The 25,617-nt window shown below is 50.5% G+C and overlaps 1 protein-coding gene across 1 annotated transcript in view; it reads right to left on the bottom strand.

The window, feature by feature from the left end:
* Positions 1–17,622, bottom strand: part of LOC146234938 (FERM, ARHGEF and pleckstrin domain-containing protein 1) — a 48,989-nt gene extending 31,367 nt beyond the window's left edge. Inside the window, exons 1-2 of the mRNA XM_084689442.1 lie at positions 17,416–17,622; positions 12,764–12,974 (exon numbers count right to left, since the gene is read on the bottom strand). Of these exons, the coding sequence (XP_084545568.1) occupies positions 12,764–12,970 (207 nt within the window). The 5' untranslated portion in view covers positions 12,971–12,974; positions 17,416–17,622. The remainder of the gene's footprint in view (positions 1–12,763; positions 12,975–17,415) is intronic.
* Between the last annotated feature and the right edge of the window lie 7,995 nt (positions 17,623–25,617).

Genomic DNA, 25,617 nt, shown 5'->3' with positions numbered 1-25,617 from the left:
TTAGAGTGCAGCTGGACGCTCAGACTGAGATTCCAATAGAGGGACATGATGTACAGTCTCAGAACAACCACCCTCTACCACTCATTCACCAAACAAGAGCTCTGCCCAAAAAACATGTTTTCTGATATTATGTTCAGTCATATTAGCCTCTTCTGGAGCGAAGACGTTTTAGGCTGTGGAGGGCTACGGTTGGGGGCTGGGGCTAGAGTCAGGGCTGGGGACAGGGGAATGGGGACAGGGCTGGGGGCCAGGGGGCTAGGGTCAGGGCTGGGGCCAGGGGGCTAGGGTCAGGGCTGGGGCCAGGGGGCTGGGGCCAGGGGGCTGGGGCCAGGGGGCTGGGGCCAGGGGGCTGGGGCCAGGGGGCTGGGGCCAGGGGGCTGGGGAGAGGCGTTAAGGTCAGGGCTGGGGCTGGGGACATGGGGCTGGGGACAGGGGGCTGGGGACAGGGGGCTGGGGCTAAGGTCAGGGCTGGGGCTAGGGTCAGGGCTGGGGCTAGGGTCAGGGCTGGGGCTAGGGTCAGGGCTGGGGCTGGGGCTGGGGACGGGGGGCTGGGGCTAAGGTCAGGGCTGGGGCTAGGGTCAGGGTGCCGGGGTGTGGCACTGGCAGCTCTCTAGCCAAGGCCAAGGGTTCACACCCACCCAGGCCCTGCTGTGGAGGCACCCAGGCCCCCCTGCTGTGACCAGTGTGAGCAGCTTTAGAGGGCATTGGCCTCCAAGCCTCCAGCAGCCGTCCTGGCTGGATTAAACACCCAGCCCCACTAAAGGAGCTTTATCTGAAACCGATCCGGCAGTTGTGGTCATCGCCACATCATCTGGAGCTTAACCCCCCTCGGTGAGACAAAGTGATGGGTGTGGAGCGGCAAGGCGGCCAGGTACTGATGGGGGAGGAGGGCCGGGGTGAGAGGAGGAGGGAGGGGGGGGGGGGGTCGAGGATTAGCCCTGAACTCCGGCAGGTTCTGGAAACCCTGCCTGGGCTTCGAAGACAAGGGCCACAATGTCAGTCAGGACGGCAGGCCAGGGGACACCAATCAGATCGTCCCCATTTACTGCTGTCACGGGAAAAACTCAAAGCTTTCTTTGACCTGGATGCCTGTTCTGATCAATTGGGGGGAGACATGCAGATGGACAAACCTTTATTAGTTGTGACTTCAGATAAGACCAAACGTCATCACCGATTTATTCAGTAATCGTAAGGGTTCGCCATCATACTTTTGCCTGCATCTGTAAAAAGTATGAGTTACTATACTAATGAGATTAAGAACTACGTGAATTCAGTTGAAAAATAATAGTGAACACTGAACATCCCAAGACGTTATCAAGCGATACAGTACACTCGGGAGTCTGTTGACGTAAATAAGAGGCGACTGACAGTTCCATTTCATTTTCTCTCTAACCTAATCTAGGTGTTAGGGTTAGGGTTAACACTCTCTCAAGTCAGTCTCACTCAGGCAGATCTGGCACGACAGACCCAGAACACGTGTCGACCGCTTCTAATAGGCCGTAATGCAATGAGTGGAGTCACACGGAACACATCTTCACATTAGACAGAAAGTCACATGACATAGTGTGGGCCCCTCCTCCCCTACCAACTGACCCCTCCCCTACCACCTGGCCCCTCCCCCACAGCATGGCCGCTCCCCTACCACCTGGCCCCTCCCCCACAGCATGGCCGCTCCCCTACCACCTGGCCCCTCCCCCACAGCATGGCCCCTCCCCTACCACCTGGCCCCTCCCCCACAGTGTGGCCCCTCCCCTACCACCTGGCCCCTCCCCCACAGCGTGGCCCCTCCCCTACCACCTGGCCCCTCCCCTACCACCTGGCCCCTCCCCCACAGCGTGGCCCCTCCCCCACAGCGTGGCCCCTCCCCCACAGCGTGGCCCCTCCCCCACAGCGTGGCCCCTCCCCCACAGCGTGGCCCCTCCCCCACAGCGTGGCCCCTCCCCTGTTTGCTTCTGTCCCAAACAGCTCATACGATGAAGAATCATGGCAGGACCCCAGGGAGCCTTCTGAGTGAGCGTTGCATCATCCCTGTAATTGCTTTGCCAATCGGCTGCTAGGAACCATCCACATTGTTGGGCGTTGGCGATGGCAGACAAGCCATTGGTTACTGTTGAGAGCAGAGGGAGCTCGGATGTCCACAACAAACCAGTCGTGCTGGTTCTGCCACAGCCAGGCTCCCCAGGGCCAGCTCCTTAGATATCAATTAGTGGCCCTTCCCACACAGGGGCCGCTAGACAGAGCTAGGGTTACAGAGAGGAAAAATAAAATGATTTTAATGTTTAATAATGTATTCACTTGGCCGACGCTTTGATCAAAAGAGACGCTGGCTCTTGTAGATGAGGGGATTCGAACGTGTGACCTCTTGATTGGCAGACAAACTAGCACAGAGCGAGACCCTTCTCTTCGATACCGGGCTCAGTCACACAGGGCTTCAGAGCATCGCTCTCACATGGGGACAAGGACAGAATACCTCAGCAGTAAGGATTCCCATTCTAAAGCTGCCTGCAGCTCAACACAGACCTTCAGGAAGTTTCAGTCTCTGCGTCGGGCGGTGAGGAGTTGGCAGGACTCTTGGCGTCACGGGCCAAATGCAATCTAGTGTTTTACCATTCAGGGTCTGATGTGATTAGTTTCTTCTTGGGGGCTTATGCAACGCCCTGCACAGCAGTTTAATTGGCAGACGACTTCTGTCACATCAATATCTGCCAAGCAGAGCACAGCACAGCTGGGACCAGAGATCTGGGGTGAACTAATCCTCATCTCTCTTTCATTCCTTCTCACTCTCACTCTCTCTCTCCCCCTCTCCCTCTCTCCTACCCCCTTTTTCTCCTCCTTCAATCCTTCCCTTCCATCCCTCTTTCTCTCCTAGCCCTACCTAGCTATTTACCCATATATCCCTTACCAATCCCTCTCTCCTTTCCATGGTTCAGCCTCTCCTCCCCTGCCCTCTCTCCTACCGACCTCTTTCCCCATCTTCCTCCATTATCCGCCCTTTTCTCATCTCACGTCCTCCCTCTCCCGCCCCTAGAGCCCTCAAATTCAATTACAGCCCGAGAGCGGAGCAGAGAGGAGCCTGGGAACAGCGGCCAGGGGCGATGACGTCACAACGTCACCGCAGAGCGTCGCCCGCCGGCGGCGTGAGGGGAGAGGGGGCTGACCAGGGGGGGGGGGGGGGGTCGGAGTTCACCTCCAGGTGGACGGTTTAAGCTCAGCAGATCCTGAACAGGAAAGACACACAGTGGACGCGCCCGTGTCCTCGGCGTGTTCGAAACACGACTGATGTCCCGGGCGTGGGGAGGTCGTGGGCGTGGGGACAGTGAAGGTCGGCCTGACACGTCTCAGGTAAGAGCGTTATCTTAGGGACGGGTGGAGGGTTTCTTTTCCTACTGTCCTTTGAAGCAGCAGCCACAAGGCTCTGAGACAGTAATTAGCAGTCGGAATATCAATGAGAAATCCATAATTTATAAAACGAAGAGCCGTGCGGCTGAGGAGGCTGCTGCACGCCGTCTGTCGCTGGGGGTCCAGGCAGAACAGACAGACAGACAGGCCTAAAGACAGACAGGCAGAGGTAAAGACAAACAGACAGGCCTAAAGACAGACAGGCATGCCTAAAGACAGACAGGCAGAGGTAAAGACAAACAGACAGGCCTAAAGACAGGCAGGCAGAGGTAAAGACAGACAGGCAGGCCCTTACCCCCGCTTCCTCTCATTCACTGTGTGATAGGCTGTCGCTCTGGGTTGCAGGTTCTAATGCAAGGTTATGAAAGAATCTGGGTGGAATCCCCATGGGGCAAAGTTCAAAGGAATAATGGATGTATGCACCAGGTGCAGGATGTACCAATGAGCCCAACCCACAGTCTGGAGACCCCACCACACACACACCATCATCACACACCTGTCTTTCAAACACACAAAGAGATTCCCCAGGGTTCTGTTTGCAGAAGCGCCTTTGTGAATCGTCACAGACGTATATTGTTTGGGGAGAGAGAGAGAGAACTGAACCCGAACTGTCATGCCAATAAAGCATTCTGAACAGAGAGACAGACAGACAGAGACAAACAGACAAAGAGACAGAAAGAGACAGAGAGAGACAGAGAGAGACAGAGAGAGACAGACCGAGAGACGCAGCCCTGCTCTCAGCTGGCCGAGGTAGGTTCCGGAATAAGAGGCACGTCTGGCGTTTCCATAGGAACGCAAGGCGGTTCATTCAGCCGGTCGGACGTCTGTCCGAAGACGGCAGGAGGAACCCCCCTAAGGAACCCAGTCCTGGACACAGCACTTCCCCTAAACAGCCGCGAGGGAACCCGCTGATTCATGAAGGCTACAGCGGCCCTCTAAGCTTGTCGTTACAGGACGGGAGTGGAACTCCACACAGACAGGGCCTGTCCGCACGATGCAGACGATGCAGTTGTATATTTCTCTCCATAGTCCCTCCGAGGCTTGTTTACAGCAGGTCTGTTTGGTTATCATGGATCTTTTACGTGACCCCAGTGCATGGTGCTTTAACACCATCAATTGTGTTTTACTGCCATTTTGAGAGCCATTATGTTGCTTTATTGCGATGGCAGATCTGTGCGGAGACGGAGAAATTGCTGCTGCTGCTATTGCAGCTAAAAAGAAAAGTCTGGAGCCAGTGAGTAAATCGGCTGTTCCAACACCTTCGTTAATCCCCCCCCCGGCGTGACAAAAATGACACATTGTAAATATTTGCCGTCAACGACATCCATCGTGGCCTCGGTGACGGTGATGCGGAGCGCCCCTGTAAGGAGTCGCAGTGTGGGAGGGGGAGGGGACAGAGGGAGGGGCCACGCGGTCCTGACACACATCAGGAACAGACGGAGGCTGATGGGGATCCTGTCACCGGACTGCTGCTCACTCACGGGAGGGAGGGAGGCAGGCAAAGAGAGAGAGAGAGACAGAGAGAGAGACAGAGAGACAGAGAGACAGAGAGACAGAGAGACAGAGAGACAGAGAGACAGAGAGACAGAGAGACAGAGAGACAGAGAGACAGAGAGACAGAGAGACAGAGAGAGAGGTGCCAGGTAAGATACAATGGAAGAAAATCCAATGAGAAAGGCGCCTGGGTTCACACATTCAATTTGTGCATGTGAGTGTGTGTGTGAGTGTGTGTGAGTGTGTGTGTGTGAGTAAGTGAGTGAGTGAGTGAGTGAGTGAGTGAGTGTGTGTGTGAGTGTGTGTGAGTGTGTGTGTGAGTGTGTGAGTGTGTGAGTGTGTGAGTGTGTGTGTGAGTGTGTGAGTGTGTGAGTGTGTGAGTGAGTGAGTGAGTGAGTGAGTGAGTGAGTGAGTGAGTGTGTGTGTGAGTGTTTGAGTGTGAGTGTGTGTGTGTGTGTGAGTGTGTGTGTGTCCTTCAGTATTCTAAGCCACCAGAAGACCCTGTGGTTGAGGGGAGGGCTGACTGCAGCTCGTGGGAAAACAGACCCCTGGATCCCTCCGTGGGGTTTCCATTCCATGGCCTGAGAAACAAGTCCAGGGGTCAGAGTTCACCTCAGGCCAGAGGAGGCAGGGAGAGAGCCGGAAGACGACCCACCACCTCACACAGCCCCGTAGCAAGTCCAGCCAACACAAATCAAACATTCCCAGATGAACTTCATATGGAATCGAGTTGGGATTTTCAGACCCGTCCACCAGGTCGGGGGAAGATTGCTCGTCTTTAGTTCTCGAGAGGATGAGCCAGCCCTTCGTACCCTTGTTTATGTTATTCTAATGACTCGGAGCCCGCCCCTACCCCCAGCCCCGCCTCCACCCCCACAGAGGACAAAGCCATCTTCCAGGGAAACTGGGTCAATCAGCCCCTGGACCTGGAAGGGTTAACGACCCTCAGAAGATCATCCTCGCTTCCCGCCTTATGCCAGGCGTAATTGGCGCACGACGCAGAAAACACACAGCGTTCACATGAAAGCCGCAATCACCCCCCTCTCTCTCTCCCTCCCTGCCTCTCTCCGGGTGTGATGGCGGAAGAGAGATCAGGGGAAGACAGAACTATGCGGCAGGGCACCCAGCAGAGGCAGACCCCCCACCCCCCCTCCTCACTTCACCTCTGGGTGTGTCGTCATGGCAACCCGCAGACAGACAGGCAATCTGCAATTTCACGTGGCCCCTCGCCAACGAGCTCGTACAGCAATAAAACCCTGTGCAGCGCATGCTGCTCCCAAGGAGGAGGCTGTGAGGACCGCGTGCCAATGCAGGAGAGGGGAGAGGGGAGAGGGGAGAGGAGGAGAGGGAGAGAGGGAGAGAGGGAGAGAGGGGAGAGGGGAGAGGGGAGAGGGGAGAGGGAGAGAGGGAGAGAGGGAGAGAGGGGGAGGGGAGAGGGGAGAGGGGAGAGGGGAGAGGGGAGAGGGGAGGAGGAGAGGGAGAGAGGGAGAGGGGAGGAGGAGAGGGGAGGAGGAGAGGAGGGCTGTACTGTATCTATCTCGATGGTCCAGTATCTTACTGTACTGCCAGCCCAGCAGCCGTGCCTCTGTGCAGACTGAATGACAAGTCCTTCATTCAGAATGCTCTGTGAAGCCATGCCGACCCTGGGGGAGAGGTTGCCATGGTCACGCTCTCTGATATGAAGAACCTCAGCCACTGGCCCAGGGAGAGACACAGTGTTGGGGTTGCAAAACACACTCTCTGCCCCTACCTCCCCCTATCTCCCCTCACCCGCCCCCACCCCCAGGGCTGTGGAGGCCAATCAAATCCCGTTCATCCTGCTTAGCCAATGACAGTTCATCAGAGAATGTCACAGGCAAAATCATGCTTTATGCTCAGTTGAATCAACCACTGTTACTGTTCTCCCCTCTGGCTGTGTGTGTGTGTGTGTGTGTGTGCGTGTGTGCGTGTGCGTGTGGTATGCCAGTGTGTTCCTGCTAAACCAGACAGCTCCCAGTTCACCAGGATTCACCAGCACCGCTTCCACTGCACTGCAGACAACGTCTGCAAAAGTAACACCAAACAGGTGTTTGCAGCTTAGCACGGCCCCAAAGCTTCTTCTCCTCTCCATTACAGGCTCCACACATACGGTACCCACTGTCGACACGGGGGGGCGATCTGGTGACCCTCACTGAACAGTTGTGTCCGGTCAGTGGTGTGTGGTCTCTGTGGGAGACTGGGAGGTCCCCCCCCCCACCCCCCTCACTTCTCTACTCATTTCACCTCCACCTCCCCCCCCAAAACGATATTTGCTGTACAACAAAGCAGTGCATGAGCTGATGAGATCTAACACAGACACACACAGCAGTGGGAGCCGTTCTTCAGTGGTCAAAAACAGGTCATTTCTGACGAGAGACGCAAGAGAAACAAAGAACGTCCATCGAAAAAACGTCTAAATCAGTCTATAATCCCAAAGGATTTTGACTCCAATCCAAACGCGGCATCATAAACTCCTTTCTTCCAGTTCATCCAGTGACAAATTTCGACTTGGACATGGGATTACAGTTCTAAAAAGGATGTGATACTTCAAAGCTGCAGTTGATGTAATCCATGTGTCTGGGACAGTGGCTTCAGTGTCCCAGGCTGAGATGAACAGCCCCTTGTTAGATGGGATCAAGGTCAGTGTGAGGGGGGTCAGGGGGAGTTAACCTCAGATCTCTTCACATAGGGGGGCCCACAAACCCCTTCACATTATCGCCTTCCAGTCCCCCAGACCCCCAGCCCCCCAGCCCCCCCAGCCTCCCAGACCCCCAGCCTCCCAAGGCCCCCCCAGCCTCCAAGCTTCCCAGGCCCCCAAGGCCCCCCAGCCTCCCCAGCCTCCCAGACCCCCAGCCTCCCAGGCCCCACCAGCCTCCCAGGCCCCCCAGGCCCCCAAGGCCCCCCCAGCCTCCTCAGCCTCCCAGGCCCCCCCAGCCTCCCAGGCCCTCCCAGGCCCCCCCAGCCTCCCCAGCCTCCTCAGCCTCCTCAGCCTCCTCAGCCTCCCAGGCCCCCCCAGCCTCCCAGGCCCCCCCAGCCTCCCAGGCCCCCCCAGCCTCCTCAGCCTCCTCAGCCTCCTCAGCCTCCTCAGCCTCCTCAGCCTCCTCAGCCTCCTCAGCCTCCTCAGCCTCCCAGTGAACAGCAGACCTGTCTGTTCCTGCTGCAATATGTGAACGTCCTGGAGAGATCCAGCGAGCTGCGCTCCAGTCTGAATGAGGCCAACTGCAGGGCCCAAACTCTCCCTCAACGGTAAGTGCTGGCGGGCGAATAGCCTCGATACCACCATGTAGTGGTTATTTAATAATTCATAGGGGTTTTCTACAAACGGAAAGGGTACAGTGGCAGAACAGTGGTTCTAATGGATTCAATATTAGTCTGAGAAGCAAACACGGTCCCTCGGGACTCGTTTCAAGATAGCGAGGGAGGAGAAGTAGGGTATGAATACACACACACACAGAGGCAATGAGCACGCACACACACAGGCATGGAATGAGTGAACACGCGCGCACACACACACGAAAGGTTTGTGGGGGACAGGAAGCAAGTAATAAGAGAGAGGAAGGAAGCAAACGTATTTCATGTGAAGCTGTCACTAAGCTCTTCCCCGTGATCTGGCACCAGAGAGGGTTGGGTGACTGGGGTTAATAGAGCTTGACTGTTTCCTCCAACCAGACAAATGAGCGAGTGTAGCCCCATCACTATCCTCCACCCCTCCCATGCCTGTCCTTCCCCTCTACCCCTCTCCTCCATCCTCATATACTCATCCCAATTCCCAGCCCAAGCTCTCGAGCCCCCTACCCCAGCCCCTCCCCCCAGCCCCAGCCCCTCCCCCCCCAGCCCCTTAAGAAGAGCTCGCTTAAGAAGAGCTCGCTTAAGAAGAGCTCGCTTAAGAAGAGCTCGCTTAAAAAGAGCTCGCTTAAAAAGAGCTCGCTTAAAAAGAGCTCGCTTAAAATGAGCTCGCTTAAAAAGAGCTCGCTTAAGAAGAGCTCGCTTAAGAAGAGCTCGCTTAAGAAGAGCTCGCTTAAGAAGAGCTCGCTTAAGAAGAGCTCGCTTAAGAAGAGCTCGCTTAAGAAGAGCTCGCTTAAGAAGAGCTCGCTTAAGAAGAGCTCGCTTAAGAAGAGCTCGCTTAAGAAGAGCTCGCTTAAGAAGAGCTCGCTTAAGAAGAGCGTTCCACCACAGTGACTGGTCTAGGCCCCTGCCGGCCTGTTTTTGTTCCTCTACCACCTGACACGTTGGAGGCCTCAACACCATCAGGGCTGGGAACACTACAGTTACACAGGTGAGACGACGCCTTCACACACACCTCTGGGAAGACACACACCTCAGGGAACACACACACACCTCTTCTCACCCAAACAGGGCCGGCGGGGGAAAATTCCGCCCCAGATAAATCCGTCATCATTTCCCGAATGGTGTGTTGCCGTTATGAAACGTGAGACTTTGATAATGAAATTGTCTTGTAAGGCTGGTTTCCTACCGGCAATGAGGGACGTTTGTTTTGATGGGAGTCATATCCGAAGCCTTTTGGAGATGGTCTTGTGGATAGAGAACGCGTTGGATAGAGACATTCATCTTGTCTCATTACTGCAGCGATTTCATCCATCAACGTTGAATCCCAGCCAAATGAGCAGTTCACGTGTGAATCCCGCTTCTCTGAGGCCAGAATGAATGGGAGCAACAGGCAGGGTTTATTATGGGATGGCAGCAGCTACTGAGGTAATTAAGGGGCCTCGCATTGGGGGGGCCTCAGGCATCGTTATCATGGCAACCGCCGTTGAGATACCCACGCGGAGCGGGAGGGGAAAGGTCCCTCTTGGATAAAGCCGATGCTACTGGAGCGAAGAGATCCGTCGACCGGTACGAACATGGAAGGACGACCAGAGGGCTGAACTGCTACGGGACATTGGGCGCTGGTGTTCTTTCACCACGTGTACCTGAGTTTCGACCAACAGGCAGATCCATATCTGAACGCATGTTCAGTCGGGGGCCCATCAGACACTGGGCAGAACTTGAGGTAACCGTCTACTGGAACCCATGTCGTTTCCACAGCTAAATGGTGACCTGGTGAAATGGTTGCCACTATGAGAGTCTCCCCCCCCCCCCCCCCCCCTCAGGCGATAAACTGTGGTAGCATAAACACAGACTCCCTCCCGGAGCTGAAGCTATAGAAAAGATTGAATCCGTGTTCAATTGAGCATTCCGAATCTCCCTCCCTGTCTCCCTCGGTCCTTACACTCTCTCTTCCCCATCTCCCTCCCCCCCCCCCTCTCTATCCCTCTCTTTTTCTCTTTCGCCCCCTCTCCCTCGCCCTCCTACCCCCTCTCCTTCTCTCGCTGCTCTCTCCCCTCCTCTTCGTCTATGCCCCTCCATGCCCCCCCTCCTGCAGCAGCCCTAGCCCCCAGTCAGAGCTCCCCATCACAGCCGCTCAGCTAAGTCACCGTGACACTGTTGTGTCTTCGGTGATGCCGGGACGGGGGCGCGCACAAGGCCGGGGTAAACGTCTGCATCATCCGGGCGTATTCTCCACAGAGCAGGACGGAACGTCGAGCGGGAGTTTTTAATGAGGTTCCGGGGGAAAACAGAAAGGGGATTCATCTTCATCTCCGCATCCCTCGCTCTCTGATTAACTGGATGTGACCGTGGTGTAAAGTGTGGATCTTTTATTCGCAGTCTGTGGGAGACATCCGACACAAACAAGGAATAAGACGACGCTGTAGTGCATGGGAGTGCTCCGACTCATGCCTGGACTCCATGACTGTAGTCCCACACGTCCAGGAAGGAAGAGCTCCTAATTAGAGACTCTCAAAACAGAGGCTCATTAAGGAGAATGACCTCACCTCACACAAAAGGCACTGAGATTAGCCGACAGGCGCTGTGTCACTGTAATGAGGGGAGGGGCTTGGTGAGTTTCCTCCGCCAGTTCCTCTACCTGACTTCAATCTGAGAGAGTAGGAGAGGGCATATAACAGCCCTCTACACATTAGGACGCCTTAAACTGCTTCCTGAGGGGGGAAGGAATATATACACACAGAGTATAGAGTCTATATGTGTAATGTTTTATACATTGCTTCTTGTCGGCTTCTTATCTGTTCAACACGTTGTTTCGTGTCATCTGGGTAGGGCCTGGTCAGAAGGCCGTGCTGCATGCTGTGATGAACAAGCCTTCACCCACCGGCTGCCAGTGTTTCACAGCGTAACATTTAACACATCCGCAGCCAGGCCTCCGCTCAACGCAAACACGTCCAGCCATCCGCTGTCTGTCTGCTCGCTTTCCCTGCATCCCCTCATCGCTCTGTCTGCCCATCTCACCCCGAGGAGGGAGGGAGGGAAGGAAGGAAGGAAGGAAGGAAGGAAGGAAGGAAGGAAGGAAGGAAGGAAGGAAGGAAGGAAGGAAGGAAGGAAGGAAGGAAGGAAGGAAGGAAGGAAGGAAGGAAGGAAGGAAGGAAGGAAGGAAGGAAGGAAGGAAGGAAGGAAGGAAGGAAGGAAGGAAGGAAGGAAGGAAGGAAGGAAGGAAGGAAGGACTGTGGTCAGAGGATATTGCTAGTTTGTCTATTCTAAGACAAGAAAATAAGTCTTGGCCACACCCTGTAGTTTTACAGCTAAATTAGGATCATGGAGTATACCTTACTGAAATACCACAGCCCAATGCTGTGGAGATGGAATGTGCAGTTTGGTATTTGCAGTGTTTTTGTGTTTAATTGCTCATTTTCTCATTAAAACACTGAAAATGTCCAGAAGTAAATCCCATTACCAACACAAAGGTTTGAATTATCCACGTGAGATCTGATAAGTATGTAAAACATCCGTCTGTCATTATCATGCAGGCCGCATTTCACATCAAAGGAATTCAATCTTGTAGCATGACCATTTTAATGTCTGATTTATGCTAAATACGTCGAGCATCCGTAGACATACAAACTGGATTAAGATCTTTCATTTCCACTGGGGGATTTGGGTTAGTGATCAAGAGAACAGCCCATCAGATCTGGGCTATATCAAGGACATACAAAAGATCTGCCCTTCTCTCCAACTATATTTGGAACTCACGGTCCAAATTCCACCTCTTGCAGACAGGGATGTGGCCCACAGCTGGGAAGCACAGGGTGGGGGTGGACTAAGTTCACACTGCTTATCAAAACAACTGGGCTTAGCGACACTGCAAAGGGCAGCTCGGGAACGGAGGACCGATTCTTTGAGGCTGAAAGATGTGCGATTCACTGCCGTCATCTCATATGGCTGTAATGAACTGCTATAAATCATCATACAATTTCCTGTCGATGTCATATGAGTGAGACCGTGCTGAGAGACAGGATAGAGGAACCAGCCTGGGCCCATTCATGCATGGAGCACCTCGCGGCTATATTCTGTTGCTATGCCAACCTGTCACCCTTAACAACAGGCTGCTGTTGCTGTAAAATGAAATCCTTCCTTGATGAGGGCCTGCCTGGCCTATTTAAATGTCAGAGATATAAAGGACCGGTGCATAGCAGTCTTCCGTTCAAACACCGGGAACACAGAAGACTGGAGAGGACTGGGGGGGGCTGGAGGACTGGGGGGGGGCTGGAGGACTGGGGGGGGCTGGAGGACTGGGGGGGGCTGGAGGACTGGGGGGGGCTGGAGGACTGGGGGGGGCTGGAGGACTGGGGGGGGGCTGGAGGACTGGGGGGGGGCTGGAGGACTGGGGGGGGCTGGAGGACTGGGGGGGGCTGGAGGACTGGGGGGGCTGGAGGACTGGGGGGGGCTGGAGGACTGGGGGGGGCTGGAGGACTGGGGGGGGCTGGAGGACTGGGGGGGGCTGACAGGATTGTGAAGACCGGACAACTGGGAACACCAGCCTTCCGTCATCTGAACTCACCGAGATGTCGAAGATCTCCTCCGTGTCGTCGAGCATGCGGACCCTGACGGCGACGTGTCTCCCCGGGGGCATGGCGGGGGGCCGGTGGCCGGGGTCCAGGGTGCTGATGCCCAGGGTCTCTGGGGCCCCTAGGCGCTGGCCGGGTGACGGCCTCAGGCCCAAAGGTTCTCGCTCTGGTACTGCCATGGTGGTCCGCTCTGCTGTCATCCGTCTGCCAGGAGGACGAGGGCACGGATCAGACACACACACACACACACTGCATGTACACACACACTGCATGTACACACACACACACACTGCATGTACACACACACTGTTTGTACACACACACTCCTATACTGTATATACGCACACACCACTACCCTTTACTCGACGTTTGCATCCTCAACTTTGCCTGCCTCTGTGGTCCCCATGTCGGCCTACTTGACAGGAACTCAATGCGGGTCGTGTCTGTCATGTTTTCATTGAGTGTGAGTAAACAGTGAGGGTTGGGATGCGATCCCTTCACCTACTCCAGAACAACAGAGGAGACGGGGTGGGTGGATTCCAGCTAAACAGCTCCAAGCCCAGGGGACACAGTTCACAGCTTTGAGTGTCAGACTAGCACCGTAATTGCAAATGAAGTATTTGCACTCTCCGTTAATGGGCGATAATTGTAGCCTTCGGGAGAAGCAATTATTTCTGTCATCCTGAAAACGTGCAGCTTGATTTCAAAGGAAATTCAGCTCATGAAAAACAGCTTTGGTTGATCAAACCCAAGTATCTCAAAATGTCACAAATGTCATTGGTATAGAGTAAGGATTATCCAGTTGACTCCTATTGGACAGACAGCATGGAAGGCTACGATGAATGATCAGATATAACTAAATTCATGGGTAAAACAGTGAAACAGGATGAGGTAGAGGGGAAAACAGGTGAAGGAGGGATGTACTAGCAAGTGATTGAGGTGAAGGAGGGATGTACTAGCAGGTGATGGAGGTGATGTAGTAGCAGGTGATGGAGGTGATGTAGTAGCAGGTGATGGAGGTGATGTAGTAGCAGGTGATGGAGGTGATGTAGTAGCAGGTGATGGAGGTGATGTAGTAGCAGGTGATGGAGGTGATGTAGTAGCAGGTGATGGAGGTGATGTACTAGCAGGTGATGGAGGTGATGTAGTAGCAGGTGATGGAGGTGATGTAGTAGCAGGTGATGGAGGTGATGTACTAGCAGGTGATGGAGGTGATGTACTAGCAGGTGATGGAGGTGATGTAGTAGCAGGTGATGGAGGTGATGTAGTAGCAGGTGATGGAGGTGATGTAGTAGCAGGTGATGGAGGTGATGTACTAGCAGGTGATGGAGGTGATGTAGTAGCAGGTGATGGAGGTGATGTAGTAGCAGGTGATGGAGGTGATGTAGTAGCAGGTGATGGAGGTGATGTAGTAGCAGGTGATGGAGGTGATGTAGTAGCAGGTGATGGAGGTGATGTAGTAGCAGGTGATGGAGGTGATGTAGTGGCAGGTGATGGAGGTGATGTAGTAGCAGGTGATGGAGGTGATGTAGTAGCAGGTGATGGAGGTGATGTAGTAGCAGGTGATGGAGGTGATGTAGTAGCAGGTGATGGAGGTGATGTAGTAGCAGGTGATGGAGGTGATGTAGTAGCAGGTGATGGAGGTGATGTAGTAGCAGGTGATGGAGGTGATGTAGTAGCAGGTGATGGAGGTGATGTAGTAGCAGGTGATGGAGGTGATGTAGTAGCAGGTGATGGAGGTGATGTAGTAGCAGGTGATGGAGGTGATGTAGTAGCAGGTGATGGAGGTGATGTAGTAGCAGGTGATGGAGGTGATGTAGTAGCAGGTGATGGAGGTGATGTAGTAGCAGGTGATGGAGGTGATGTAGTAGCAGGTGATGGAGGTGATGTAGTAGCAGGTGATGGAGGTGATGTAGTAGCAGGTGATGGAGGTGATGTAGTAGCAGGTGATGGAGGTGATGTAGTAGCAGGTGATGGAGGGAGGTACTAGATCAGCTGCTAATAATGACACCATCTGGGGGCGGGGATCTTCGCATTGCCGTGACAGCCCTGTTACCATGGAGATCCCACTGCCGAAATACTAAATTCATGAATGGCATCAGACGTAGTGTGGATAGAATAGTGATACCCTGCCACTGCAGTTACTGGGGACAAGCTCAGAGAGGCCTAACTGTGTCACCAACTCTTTATCACTCACAGACAAAACAGAGATCAGGTTAACGGCAGACGGGTTTGGAGCCGGTTGGACAATCGTCCATTCTAGGTTGGAACAGGACAGTCCACCCCCGGCTCTCAAGCCAAACTCTGGAGGCCTTGCTCGACTCTCTGTTTATCACACATTCCAGCAGGCTGATGTCATCTCAAGACCTCGGTAACTGGGGCATCGGAGTGTGGGGGCAGCCCTCATTCACGCGCTGCCGGTCGAAGCCCTGACTGGGAAGTCACAATATATTTGAAGCCGCGATTAGAGCGGTCGGTCGGCGTGCTGTATCCACAGCTTAAGGTGGGAGGGTCGGGATCGAGACTGGATGTGTTGGACAGGCCGAAGCGGCCTCCCTCCGTCCCGAGAGCAGATCAAACCCAACGGCTCGTTCACAGTGCGGAGGCAGTCCGCCGTGACGCCACGTGGAATATGAAACACATCGGGACAGCTGTGGGACTGAGCCAACACAGCACACCTTTGTCCGCGTTTAGAGCCGAGCTTTTTCTCGTCCACACCTGTCCCTTCTGCTGTCATCGTCCCCGGCCTGGAGGGGGGGGGGGGGGGGCGAGAGGGAAGACATTCCTCTGGGACGACTAGAGCCAGAACTCCTGTTTTCACCAGGGCAATCTACTACCTCAAGTGAATGCTTGGAGAAACTTCTTTGTGGCTTTGATATCAGCTTACATGTTGCTATACTAGTGAAGCACGCAGGCATCTTCGTGATGTCTGGAAACCCCAAAGGCTTTGGAATCCCAATGCTGTAACTAAACACTCTCCAAACCAAAGGAGTGTCTGAAGGCAATGAAAGAGCAGACAGTGATTAGCTCAACTGACACTTAACTCCACCCCCCCCCCCCCGCCCCCTCCAAGCTGATGAATCAAGCTGCCACAGCCTTCATCTGCAGTAGGAGATCCTAGACATGACTAAATGGACCTCCAGCTCCCCCAGCTAAGTCACCCCCAGCCCCTCTCTAAGGCTGCCCTGTTTGGGGGCATCGGGGTGGGAGAGGGAGTAGCTATGCCAGATCTTGGTACCATTTGTATAAAACACAGAGGGCATTTCATGGTTTTGCAGATTGATCTGGTCAGCCTTTGAACTTATTTGAGGGAAATTCCCCACAAGTGTGTTAGCCGGGGACTGGGCCTGGGCCTGGGCTGGGGGGCCTGTTCCTGGGCTGTACATGCAGGACTTCCAGAACAGAGGTCCCTCTGTGTGCAGAGACACAGTGAGTCCCTTCAACACAGTCCAACACATGCAGGCACAATTTCAACAACTGCACAGCTGGATTTCATTACAGCCAGCTGAATGGCTGAGGGCAGGGAAGTTGTGCCAGCTGTCTACCTGAAGCATATTCAAATCCAGACCCTGGTTCCCCTTTATCAGAAATACGATTCCTCACAGATATTGAAACCTGGGTGCGGCTCTAGACAGCATTCTGCTGCAATGATCCCTTCTATGCAGAAAGGGTTGTATTGAATCTATTTTGCTGATTAGTGATGGACTGCCTCATTCACTGGATTACTTCAGAATTCACCCAGGGAATTCACAAGTCTTTCCATTTCTAATTTGTGTTTGGTTCATCCAATCGTTACACCCAGAATCTCTTTAAAACACTTTAGCACTCACAAAATAAACTACTCTAAAACTGTGGCTGAACATTAAAAGCCCATTCATATCATATTTGAAGCGCTCACACAAAATATGACTTTTTTGCATGATATACACGTTTGGAAAGCAGTGTTGGCTTAATTGGTTAATTGGTGACATGAGAACACATTCTGCTGTCATAACTGTTCATGGGAAATCTGAACAATGGCTCCGTCTAACCCTGCCGATAGACACGGAATCATTATCATATTTGGCAACATTTTACACCAGACACTGAAGCTACACGTCCTTAAAATATTATTGGAGTAGACTACTGTAATCCTAAATACATTATGTCAGTAGGCTACCACGCGTAGATGTGACATACATACACCGTCTGACCTTACCTGATCAGATACTGCTGCAATGCCAATCGTGACAAATGGAGAATCCATCTCAATGCTTACATTTAACGTTTTTTACTGACTGGTGTAGACTGACACTAACTCAACAGCCCATATTCAATTAGAATGCCTTCTCGTCACTCACAATCAGAGGTTTATGTACGGGCTCGTTAGTTTACTAATGGGTAAAGCCATTTCAATAGTCGTGAACGTTGCCTCTTCATGCAACAGTACTAAACCGCGGCTTGATTTAAAAAAATGTATACTAAGAAGTACTATGGTGAAGGCATTAAGAGTGACATTCAAAATAAGCGTCTGTAGTTATTCTTATCCCACAAGGTCAGAAAATCCCAGGCAAGTGCTACACTTATAAGACTTATCCCTAATCTGCTCTTCAAACAAGTTGCTCTACCCATTTACGCACAGGGAATGAATGGTAGAAAATCTTACCTTTACGTAAATAATGTGGGCAGTTGTCCGGTGTATATATCCGAATGAACGGAGGGCTTTACATCCACTTCCAGGCGTAGTTTGTACTGCTCTTTGGAGCCAGTTTGAGTTTAGATGCTGCCCGCTCCGTAAAAAGCCTTCTTCATAGTCGCCATGTCGGACGACTGTGTGCCCGGAGAGACAGGATTACATTGAAAGCAGCGGCAGATCCACTCCTGGTTTGTTAGAACGTGTGTTCAATCAGCAACACTGATTGAGTACTTCCGTGTCAGAATTTGCAGTAGTTTTTCAAAATAAAGGCCTCCAAAACGTTTCAAGGTCGTCAATAATTTGTACTCAAACACTCTCATGATTGATAATGAATGATGCATTCCACACTGTGGTATTATCTTAAGATTGATATTGATATGGTCAATCAGTAGGGTCTGTTGATATGATACATGTTATTTTAAGAAAGATCCATTCTTACAGTGTCTCTCTCTCTCCATCTCTCTCTCCCTCTCTCTCTATCTCTCTGTTTCTCTCTGTGTGTTTTTCTCTCTCTCTTTCGCTCTCTATTTTTCTAATCTCTCTTTCTCTCTTTTGACAACATGAATGCAAAAGAGGTTAGGACTAAAGTTCAACTAAGGTTGTTGCCTTTTCAGCTGACAAGTTACACCACAATTGTGTCAAACAAACCCTGACCAAACATACAGTGACAATTGTGATACATTCAACAATGATTGGTGAAAACGCGTTCATTCAACGTGCAGTTGTACCTAAACTTAATTCTTTTTGTAGTTTTTTTACGGCCTGCTTTTGTTTTGAAAGCAACATCAGAAAACCGGAAGTAACGTTTCTGTTGAATATTAAATGTTGCTACCGTTACACTGTGGTGAAGATTTCTTGGATATTTTAAATAAATCAATATGAAAACAAAATACAACGCATAAACTATTGTGCACAACGATGATACAAGTAACATTTGTCACTGAGTTTAAGTGTCAAGCAAAATGCACATCGGTTAAGGAGACCTAACCCACGTCTATTTCGCTGTTTTATTCTGCCCTATCGAGGACATGAAAGTAGCCTACTTCACAGATCGAGAGTTGTTAAATTACTCTCTTGCTCATTTTTTGCTCATCGTGCTTATTCTGATCGATTTAATTATGGGGAATATCACAGCACAACAGGTCGGGGTTTATTTCACAACTGAAGCGCTAGAGCGATGTATCTGACATTACAGTTGATTGGAGAAGGCGGGGGGGAGATTTCGTTTATTCCTCAGTAGCCTACAACAGGTCGGAATACTGTTTCACACCGATGCACCGCTTGCTGTGGCAGACAGTCTTTTCAAGGTAGTTGAAAGGTGCAATGACGCCCCCACGGATGAAAGGGTAGCTCTGCACTTCGTCACTTTTTTTTTAAATCTCGGGGTGGCGCTGTTGTATGGACGTTTTCCCTAACAAAATGTTAACGATATATAGAAATGAACATGAACACTTGAGAACTAGGCTAAATTTATAGCCACATTTAAAAATGTTGTTGATCATTTGACAATTTCGCGTAGGCTATCATTTGACAAATTCGTTTATTATTTGAAATGATTGGGGGAAACGTGCATGCGTTTGCACACAGTGTGAATCACTTGAAACCGGATTCCACATTTACTTTAAAGCACGTATTATACGCGGCGCATAGTTTAGCCTATTGTGTTATTCGAAACACCCGCTGGAAACCGCGTCTTCACTCCCACAGGCTGAAATTAATCTGCATTAACATGGGCAGTACAAAATAGTTCAGTGCAGTCTGTAGTCTTTCTTATTTTGATATTAACCATTTAGGCTAATTTACACATCATGGGCCCATGCATTAGTAGCAAACTCAAACTATAATTGGACCTTTAGACCTGGGGTGTCAAATTCTGGTCCCAGGGGGCCGCCGTGCGCCATGTTTCCCTGCTCCAGCACACCTGATTCAAATGAATGCATCATGATCAAGCTCAGCAGAAGCCTAATAACGACCATTCATTTGAATCAGGTGTGCTGGATCAGGGAAACGTCTCAAAAACTTACAGCCAGCGGCCCCTGACGACCGGAATTTGACACCCCTGCTCTTGAGCAAGTCACGTAGTGACTACCGCTTTGACAGGTTCATGTGATCTAGCCCCCAAAAAACGTGTTGTTTTCATAAAACGGCACTTTAAACAATTTGCCTCTGCATGTCTTATGTGGAACAGCTACATTATACGTTGGTGAATAATGTTTAATAAAGTCTACTGGTTAAACGCAATGTATGCTTACCCTACACATGCGCACATGAATGCAACGTCGCGGTGCAGAAAAGTTAGGCTGGATTTCTTTCTTTCAAATGTGTTTTTAATTACCTTTTTGTTTACATTCCCCGTCTACCAACTTGTGTTTTTGTTTTCAAATATGCCTGCACTAATTTCAAAAATCCAGTTACCACCACACATTGCGTGCTACAATATCACGGTTTATTATCATTGTATACAGATGTGCACTCAACCCAAACATACCACACATTTAAAGGCGAAAACACGATTTAGGCTACATATGTTGTTTAGTGCACGCGATGTAATTTATATTCCTATGATTTCATTTGGCATTTAAGTGATGTTGTGGTTTTCACTTTGATGCAAGTACACATCTGTCTAGAACGAAAACTGTTATTGTCTACAATGAGGCATCAGCTAAGTGAAACTGTCGTTAGCTACGTAGCTAGAATGTAGGCTATATATTTGGGGTCAGGTGACACTATGCATTGTGACAAAAACATAAAGCTCGACGACTCAGGGCTGCCAGTGGTACTTTATAGTATTGTAACCTCCTTGTGCTACATTTCATTGGCTTATTAATTAAAGCAACTTATTAAACATGGAATTTTGGGCATGGCGCAAGGACTTGTTTCGCACGCCCACATACGCCACTCGTGTGTGGAATTCTACAGATGCCAAAAACCTGAAGTTTGTGCCAACCACAAGCAGCATTCTGAACATGAGAATGAAAGGCCCATAGGCTCTCCTCGGCCATTTGAGCAGGAGAACAGCGCGTTTTATATCCTGCGGTGTGGGTGTTGCAGGAACTTTTAATGTTGAGGCTTTTTAAGAGAAGGGTGGAGCAGCATTTCGTAAGGAAGCGTTTTATAGCTGAGACTGGTTTGGGGGTAGATTGAGTGAGAGAGATGGAGGGATGCGGCAAGGACCGCAGTTTGCTGGGAAACCAAAACCCTGTGGCCTGACCAGTGCCATGGCAACAGCACCAGGGCAAAAGCATAGCTCCCATTCCTCCTGCAGACCTCAGATTGTCCACAACACTTCCTGCCCCAGACGCTGGTCCCAGACGCCGGTCTCAGACGTTGGTCCCAGACCTGCCAGATGTATGCTGCAGAGGCAACGAGGTCAAGATGGGGCACAGAGCAAAACAATTCTGCTCAGTTTAAAGGCCAGAAGGATGGTTCTGTCTGTCCTCAATCTGTGTTTTTTCAGGTTAAATCTCAGATAATAAACCTCTCCGTCGGTCTCTGTTTTACAAGCCTGTCCATGTATCTGTCTGTCTCTGCAAACACGTGATAGTGCTTATCCCCTGCCTCTGGTCTGTAAGTGTTAGGAGACAGATAGGTATACAATGCATGATCAGTGCATTTCCATGCCTGACCAACAGAGAGCGGTAGAGTACAAGCCTATGGTTAGACAGTGACGGCCGCTGCTGGGACTCTGTCCAGCATGGAAGTCCATGATGAGGAAATTATAAAGGACAGCGGTCAGCAGAACTAGCTGTCAGAGCTTGTTATCCCTGTTATTCCCTCCTGTCTCTCTATTCCTGTCTGTCTTATTTCCTCTCTCCCTCTCTCTCTCTGTTCGGTCTCTTTCTCTCTCTATCACGCTCTCTTTTTGTCAGAGTGGAGAAGGAAAGAGGGAGGATGAAGCTTTGGTGTGAGAGCAGAGAGGAGGTGACATGGGAGGACGGAGGAGACAGGGGAACAGGAAAGGGAGGTGGGAGAAGAGGTGTGAGGGAGAGAGGGCGTGGTCATAGTGGCAGGGTGACACAGCACCAGCCAACCACAGGGGAGGCTTATAAAATGTGAAGCATCTGGCACTTTGTTTTTAACCGAACCAGGAAGTGCTGGAATGAGATTGAGAGGGCCATATTTAGCCCGCTGCCCGGTTGCCTTCTGTTTGCTGGCTGGAAGAGGGCAGTCTGATGGTGTGGAGACTAGGACCAAGACCTAACTATGCCCTGCCCCCTGCCTCCCCCCTGCCCCCATCTCTCTATCCATCACCATCCCCTGTCCACCTTCCTGCTCTGGGTTTATGTTGTCAGGAGAGGGGTGGAGAGAATGTAAAGAGTGGTTTCACATCATAGGACAAGACACCAAAAATAATGATTTCTTCAGTCATCTTCAGATGATGGATGACCGGTTCCCGCTCGCGTGCGGATAGGGAGGTGTGATATGGATTCATATCTAATCTAGGGGTTCATAAAGTGAGAAAGTTCATTCACCCCTACATGTCGGAATTTGCATGTTTGTGTATAGAAAAGAGGGAGTCAGGTGTGGCAGGAAAAAAAAAACTTTTTAAAATATACAAGTTTTAAAGTATACAGTCAATAAACAGATTATAAACTCTGGAGGGATCGCCTGACCTTCTCCATCTTGGGTCGTCAGCTGACTGGGCTGGAACTTGGAAAGGCCTTTCTGGGAGGGAGAGCATGTATTGTTATTAAAGACCTAGAAGGCATTTGGTATGATTTTATGGTCATTTTATTGTAGTAAGTAGTATTGAAAGCTTACTAATGGCTGCCTCACAGGGAGGGGGGGAGGGGAGAGGTGGGGGGAGGGGAGGGGAGAGGTGGGGGGAGGGAGGGGAGAGGTGATGGGGAACACCACTTCTTCTCTTCCTCCTCCTCCTCCTCCTCTTCCTAAGAATAATGTAGAAAGTAGTGTCACAGTAGTAATGTTATTAATATTGCTTGAGACAATATTGATATTGTTAATGTGAGGTAGTCGCTAGCATTATATTTTGAGATGCCTATTATTGTCTAAAAGTATCTGTTGTGTTCTGTTTCTTTGCAGAACCACACACACTAACACACATATAACCAACACCGTTCCTCTCAACTGTACAATAAATAGCAACTTAGGATCTGTACTTCATCTCTGGCATTTTAACCAGATGCACCACAGTGGCTTCTAACATTACTGACCAGAGAACATAGTCTCCACAACATTTAGTCATTTAGCAGAGGCTCTTATCCAGAGCGACTTACAGTAAGTACAGGGACTTTCCCCCCTCACCGCTCAGCCATCTGACTCCCCCACAACACAATGAGTGCTCAAAACCAGCCCAAAAATGCGTGAAATATTTTTGGGGTGTAGGTTACAACAGAGGAGTTAACACATTTATCCAACGCCTCCATTGTTAAAATTTAAAATGTCAGGTGGTTTAATGTTTTCCTTGTTTTCTGCTATTTTGCACTATCCCTTGCACTTTTTGTTGATTTATTACAACAAATAATACGATTAAGACTTTATTTATATAGCACATTTCATACAAGAATTGCAGCTCAAGGTGCATTACATAAAATCAATAAAAACAGCTCTGGATAAGAGCGTCTGCTGAATGACTAAATGTAAATGTCAATCTCTTGTTTTTGTAAAATCCTCACATTGCAATATCACGTCAAAATTAATCTCTTAAAAAACACTTTGACTCCTCCTTCACTCTGTTTCGTTGTGACAATATACAGAGAGAAAATAACCATGTGCATGGAAGACTATACAAACAATTACACGGTTAATTGAATCTCTTAGTCAGACATGATCAGTGGATCAGGGACAGTGTCTCATCTTCCTTCCATCTCCCTCTGCATGGGCTTCCAAGTGGAGGTTGTGGACAAATTAAGATGTGTCATTTCAATTTAAAGTTTGCTGCCTAGCAGCTACAGCATTCCATGAACATAGCTCCCTCTCTCTCCCCCTCGCTCGCCCCGGGTGCATAATGAGCAGTGTTGGGAGTCTGTGGTGGAGAACCATGGTGCACAAGCCACATGAGAAGATCTGGGTATTAGAGGACAAGTATGGTCGGGAGGGATTCTGTCATGCAACAAGCGTGTGTTTCTCTCTCTCCCACTGGTAAAGCGTGAGCCTCCAACGTATTAGACAGTTTGACCGCACTGCTCCGGCCTGGCTGGGCCAACCACAGGAATGCTGAAGGGGCTGGCAACCAATCAGGAGGGAGCAGAAAGGAACATCTAAAGATGGCAGGACTTAGCAGTACATTACTTCTCAGGGTACCTGCGAATGTGTCCTTTCTCTGCATTGGTGTGTTTGAGATACGGTTGTGCTGCCGTTTGGCAAGACAGGGTACCCATGAAATTGCTTGATGTTGTCCTTGATATCACATTGTTTTTGATGTATTTTAATATTGTTGTGACGTTATTGTTGCAGTGTTGGTGAGATATTTATATTGTTCACGTGCCCGGTGGGTGGTTAAGATGTGGTTACTTTGCTTTGTGCCTGTTTCTTGAATCGGACCACCAAAATCCTGTCAAACTACATGCACTTCTGATCTACGGTTTTTGTAGTTGTACTTTCTGCATGCACTATTTGCCTATCGCTTTGAAGAAAAAGCATCTGCTAAATGAAGAAGACATAATAGTTTCATAACACGAGTAGCCAATTATGGGGAAGTGTTATGACTCATGAAAGCCTGATTTTATAACTATCTCCCTGTCCTTCTGTCTGGACATAAATGTCCTTGTCCCTCTCCCTCCCTGTCCCTCTGTCCATCCTTGTCCCTCTCTGTCTATCCGTGTCCCTCTCTTTCCATCACCGTCCCTGTCCCTCCTGTTCCTCTCCCTGTCCCTCTCCCTGTTCATCCCTGTCCTTCTCTCCACCTCAATCCCTCAGTCCGACACATACTTACATCCACATCTATCTGTCTCTCCTTCTATCCCTCCATCTTGACATCCCCCACCTGTTCCTTGTGCAGACAGCGAGCCAGAGGGACATGTATGAAGTTAACAGGAGGAGGAAGAGAGGTCGGCCATTATTACAGAGAATCCCAGAATAGATCTCTTTTATGACATGTCGGTCTGGTGGTGGTGGTGGACAAATTACAAGGAGCGCTTCTCACACATAAAAAGGTCTCACTGCCCAAACCAGCAACCTCAATAAAGGCTGGATTAGAAAACCCTTCGCTTTTACCCCTTTTTCAAAGATTTTTTTTTTCTTTCCCTGGCGTTTTGTTTTATGTCGGCCTGTTCGGTGGTTTTCTGCTCGACCCTGCGGCAGGAAAATACGCTCACTTGTGGCATTCTGGGAAACTGGTGGTGGAACTGACATCTGCTGGGAGTACTGACGGGACAGAGAGAGAGAGAGAGAGAGAGAGAGAGAGAGAGAGAGAGAGAGAGAGAGAGAGAGAGAGAGAGAGAGAGAGAGAGAGAGAGAGAGAGAGAGAGAGAGAGAGAGAGAGAGAGAGAGAGAGAGAGAGAGAGAGAGAGAGAGAGAGAGAGAGAGAGAGAGAGAGAGAGAGAGAGAGAGAGAGAGAGAGAGAGAGAGAGAGAGAGAGAGAGAGAGAGAGAGAGAGAGAGAGAGAGAGAGAGAGAGAGAGAGATACAGGGTTAATCAGAGACAGATAGACAAGGTTGGGCAGAGAGAGACAGGAAGACAGACAGGCAGAGACAGGGTTGGAGAGAGAGAAGAGTGAGCAAGATGAAAGAGAAAAGACTATTAGAGAAAGGAGGTCGAGAGGCCGGTCGGTACTTTTCTGCGGTCCTCCCTCCCTTGGTCTCTCCCTTGCTGTCTCCCTTGGTATCTCTGCTCTCCTCCACTGTTGATCTTTAACTTGGTTTCTTTCCTCCCTGTCCTATTGGTCTCTGCTAAGGAGTTGTGCAGATTAGGTGCCGAGTTTAATAAAGTTTTATAAAGTTGTAGAGCTGCAATATAGTTCCATGAAGTGGTAAAGTAGTTGTGAAGTAGCAGCACATTGTATGCAGTAGTATTGAGCATTGCATGGCCTGTCTTTCTGTCTTGTCAATCAGCGGTGGAAAAAGCAGTTAAATCTCTCTGTTAGCCATACATGTAATTACAGCTTGCCGGAACGTTGCTAAATATGCCCTTTGCTGCCTCTCTGGTTGGGTTTTTTCCTCCTCTTTCTCCTTTGGAAGGAGTTCTAATTGGTGGAGTCAGTGTGTCAGGATT

Source organism: Hypomesus nipponensis, chromosome 23, assembly GCF_054491055.1.
Source record: "Hypomesus nipponensis isolate SF chromosome 23, ASM5449105v1, whole genome shotgun sequence".
Classification (NCBI taxonomy): domain Eukaryota; kingdom Metazoa; phylum Chordata; class Actinopteri; order Osmeriformes; family Osmeridae; genus Hypomesus; species Hypomesus nipponensis.
The sequence above is the reverse complement of the archived record's forward strand: the minus strand, read 5'-3'. Positions and strand labels throughout refer to the sequence as shown.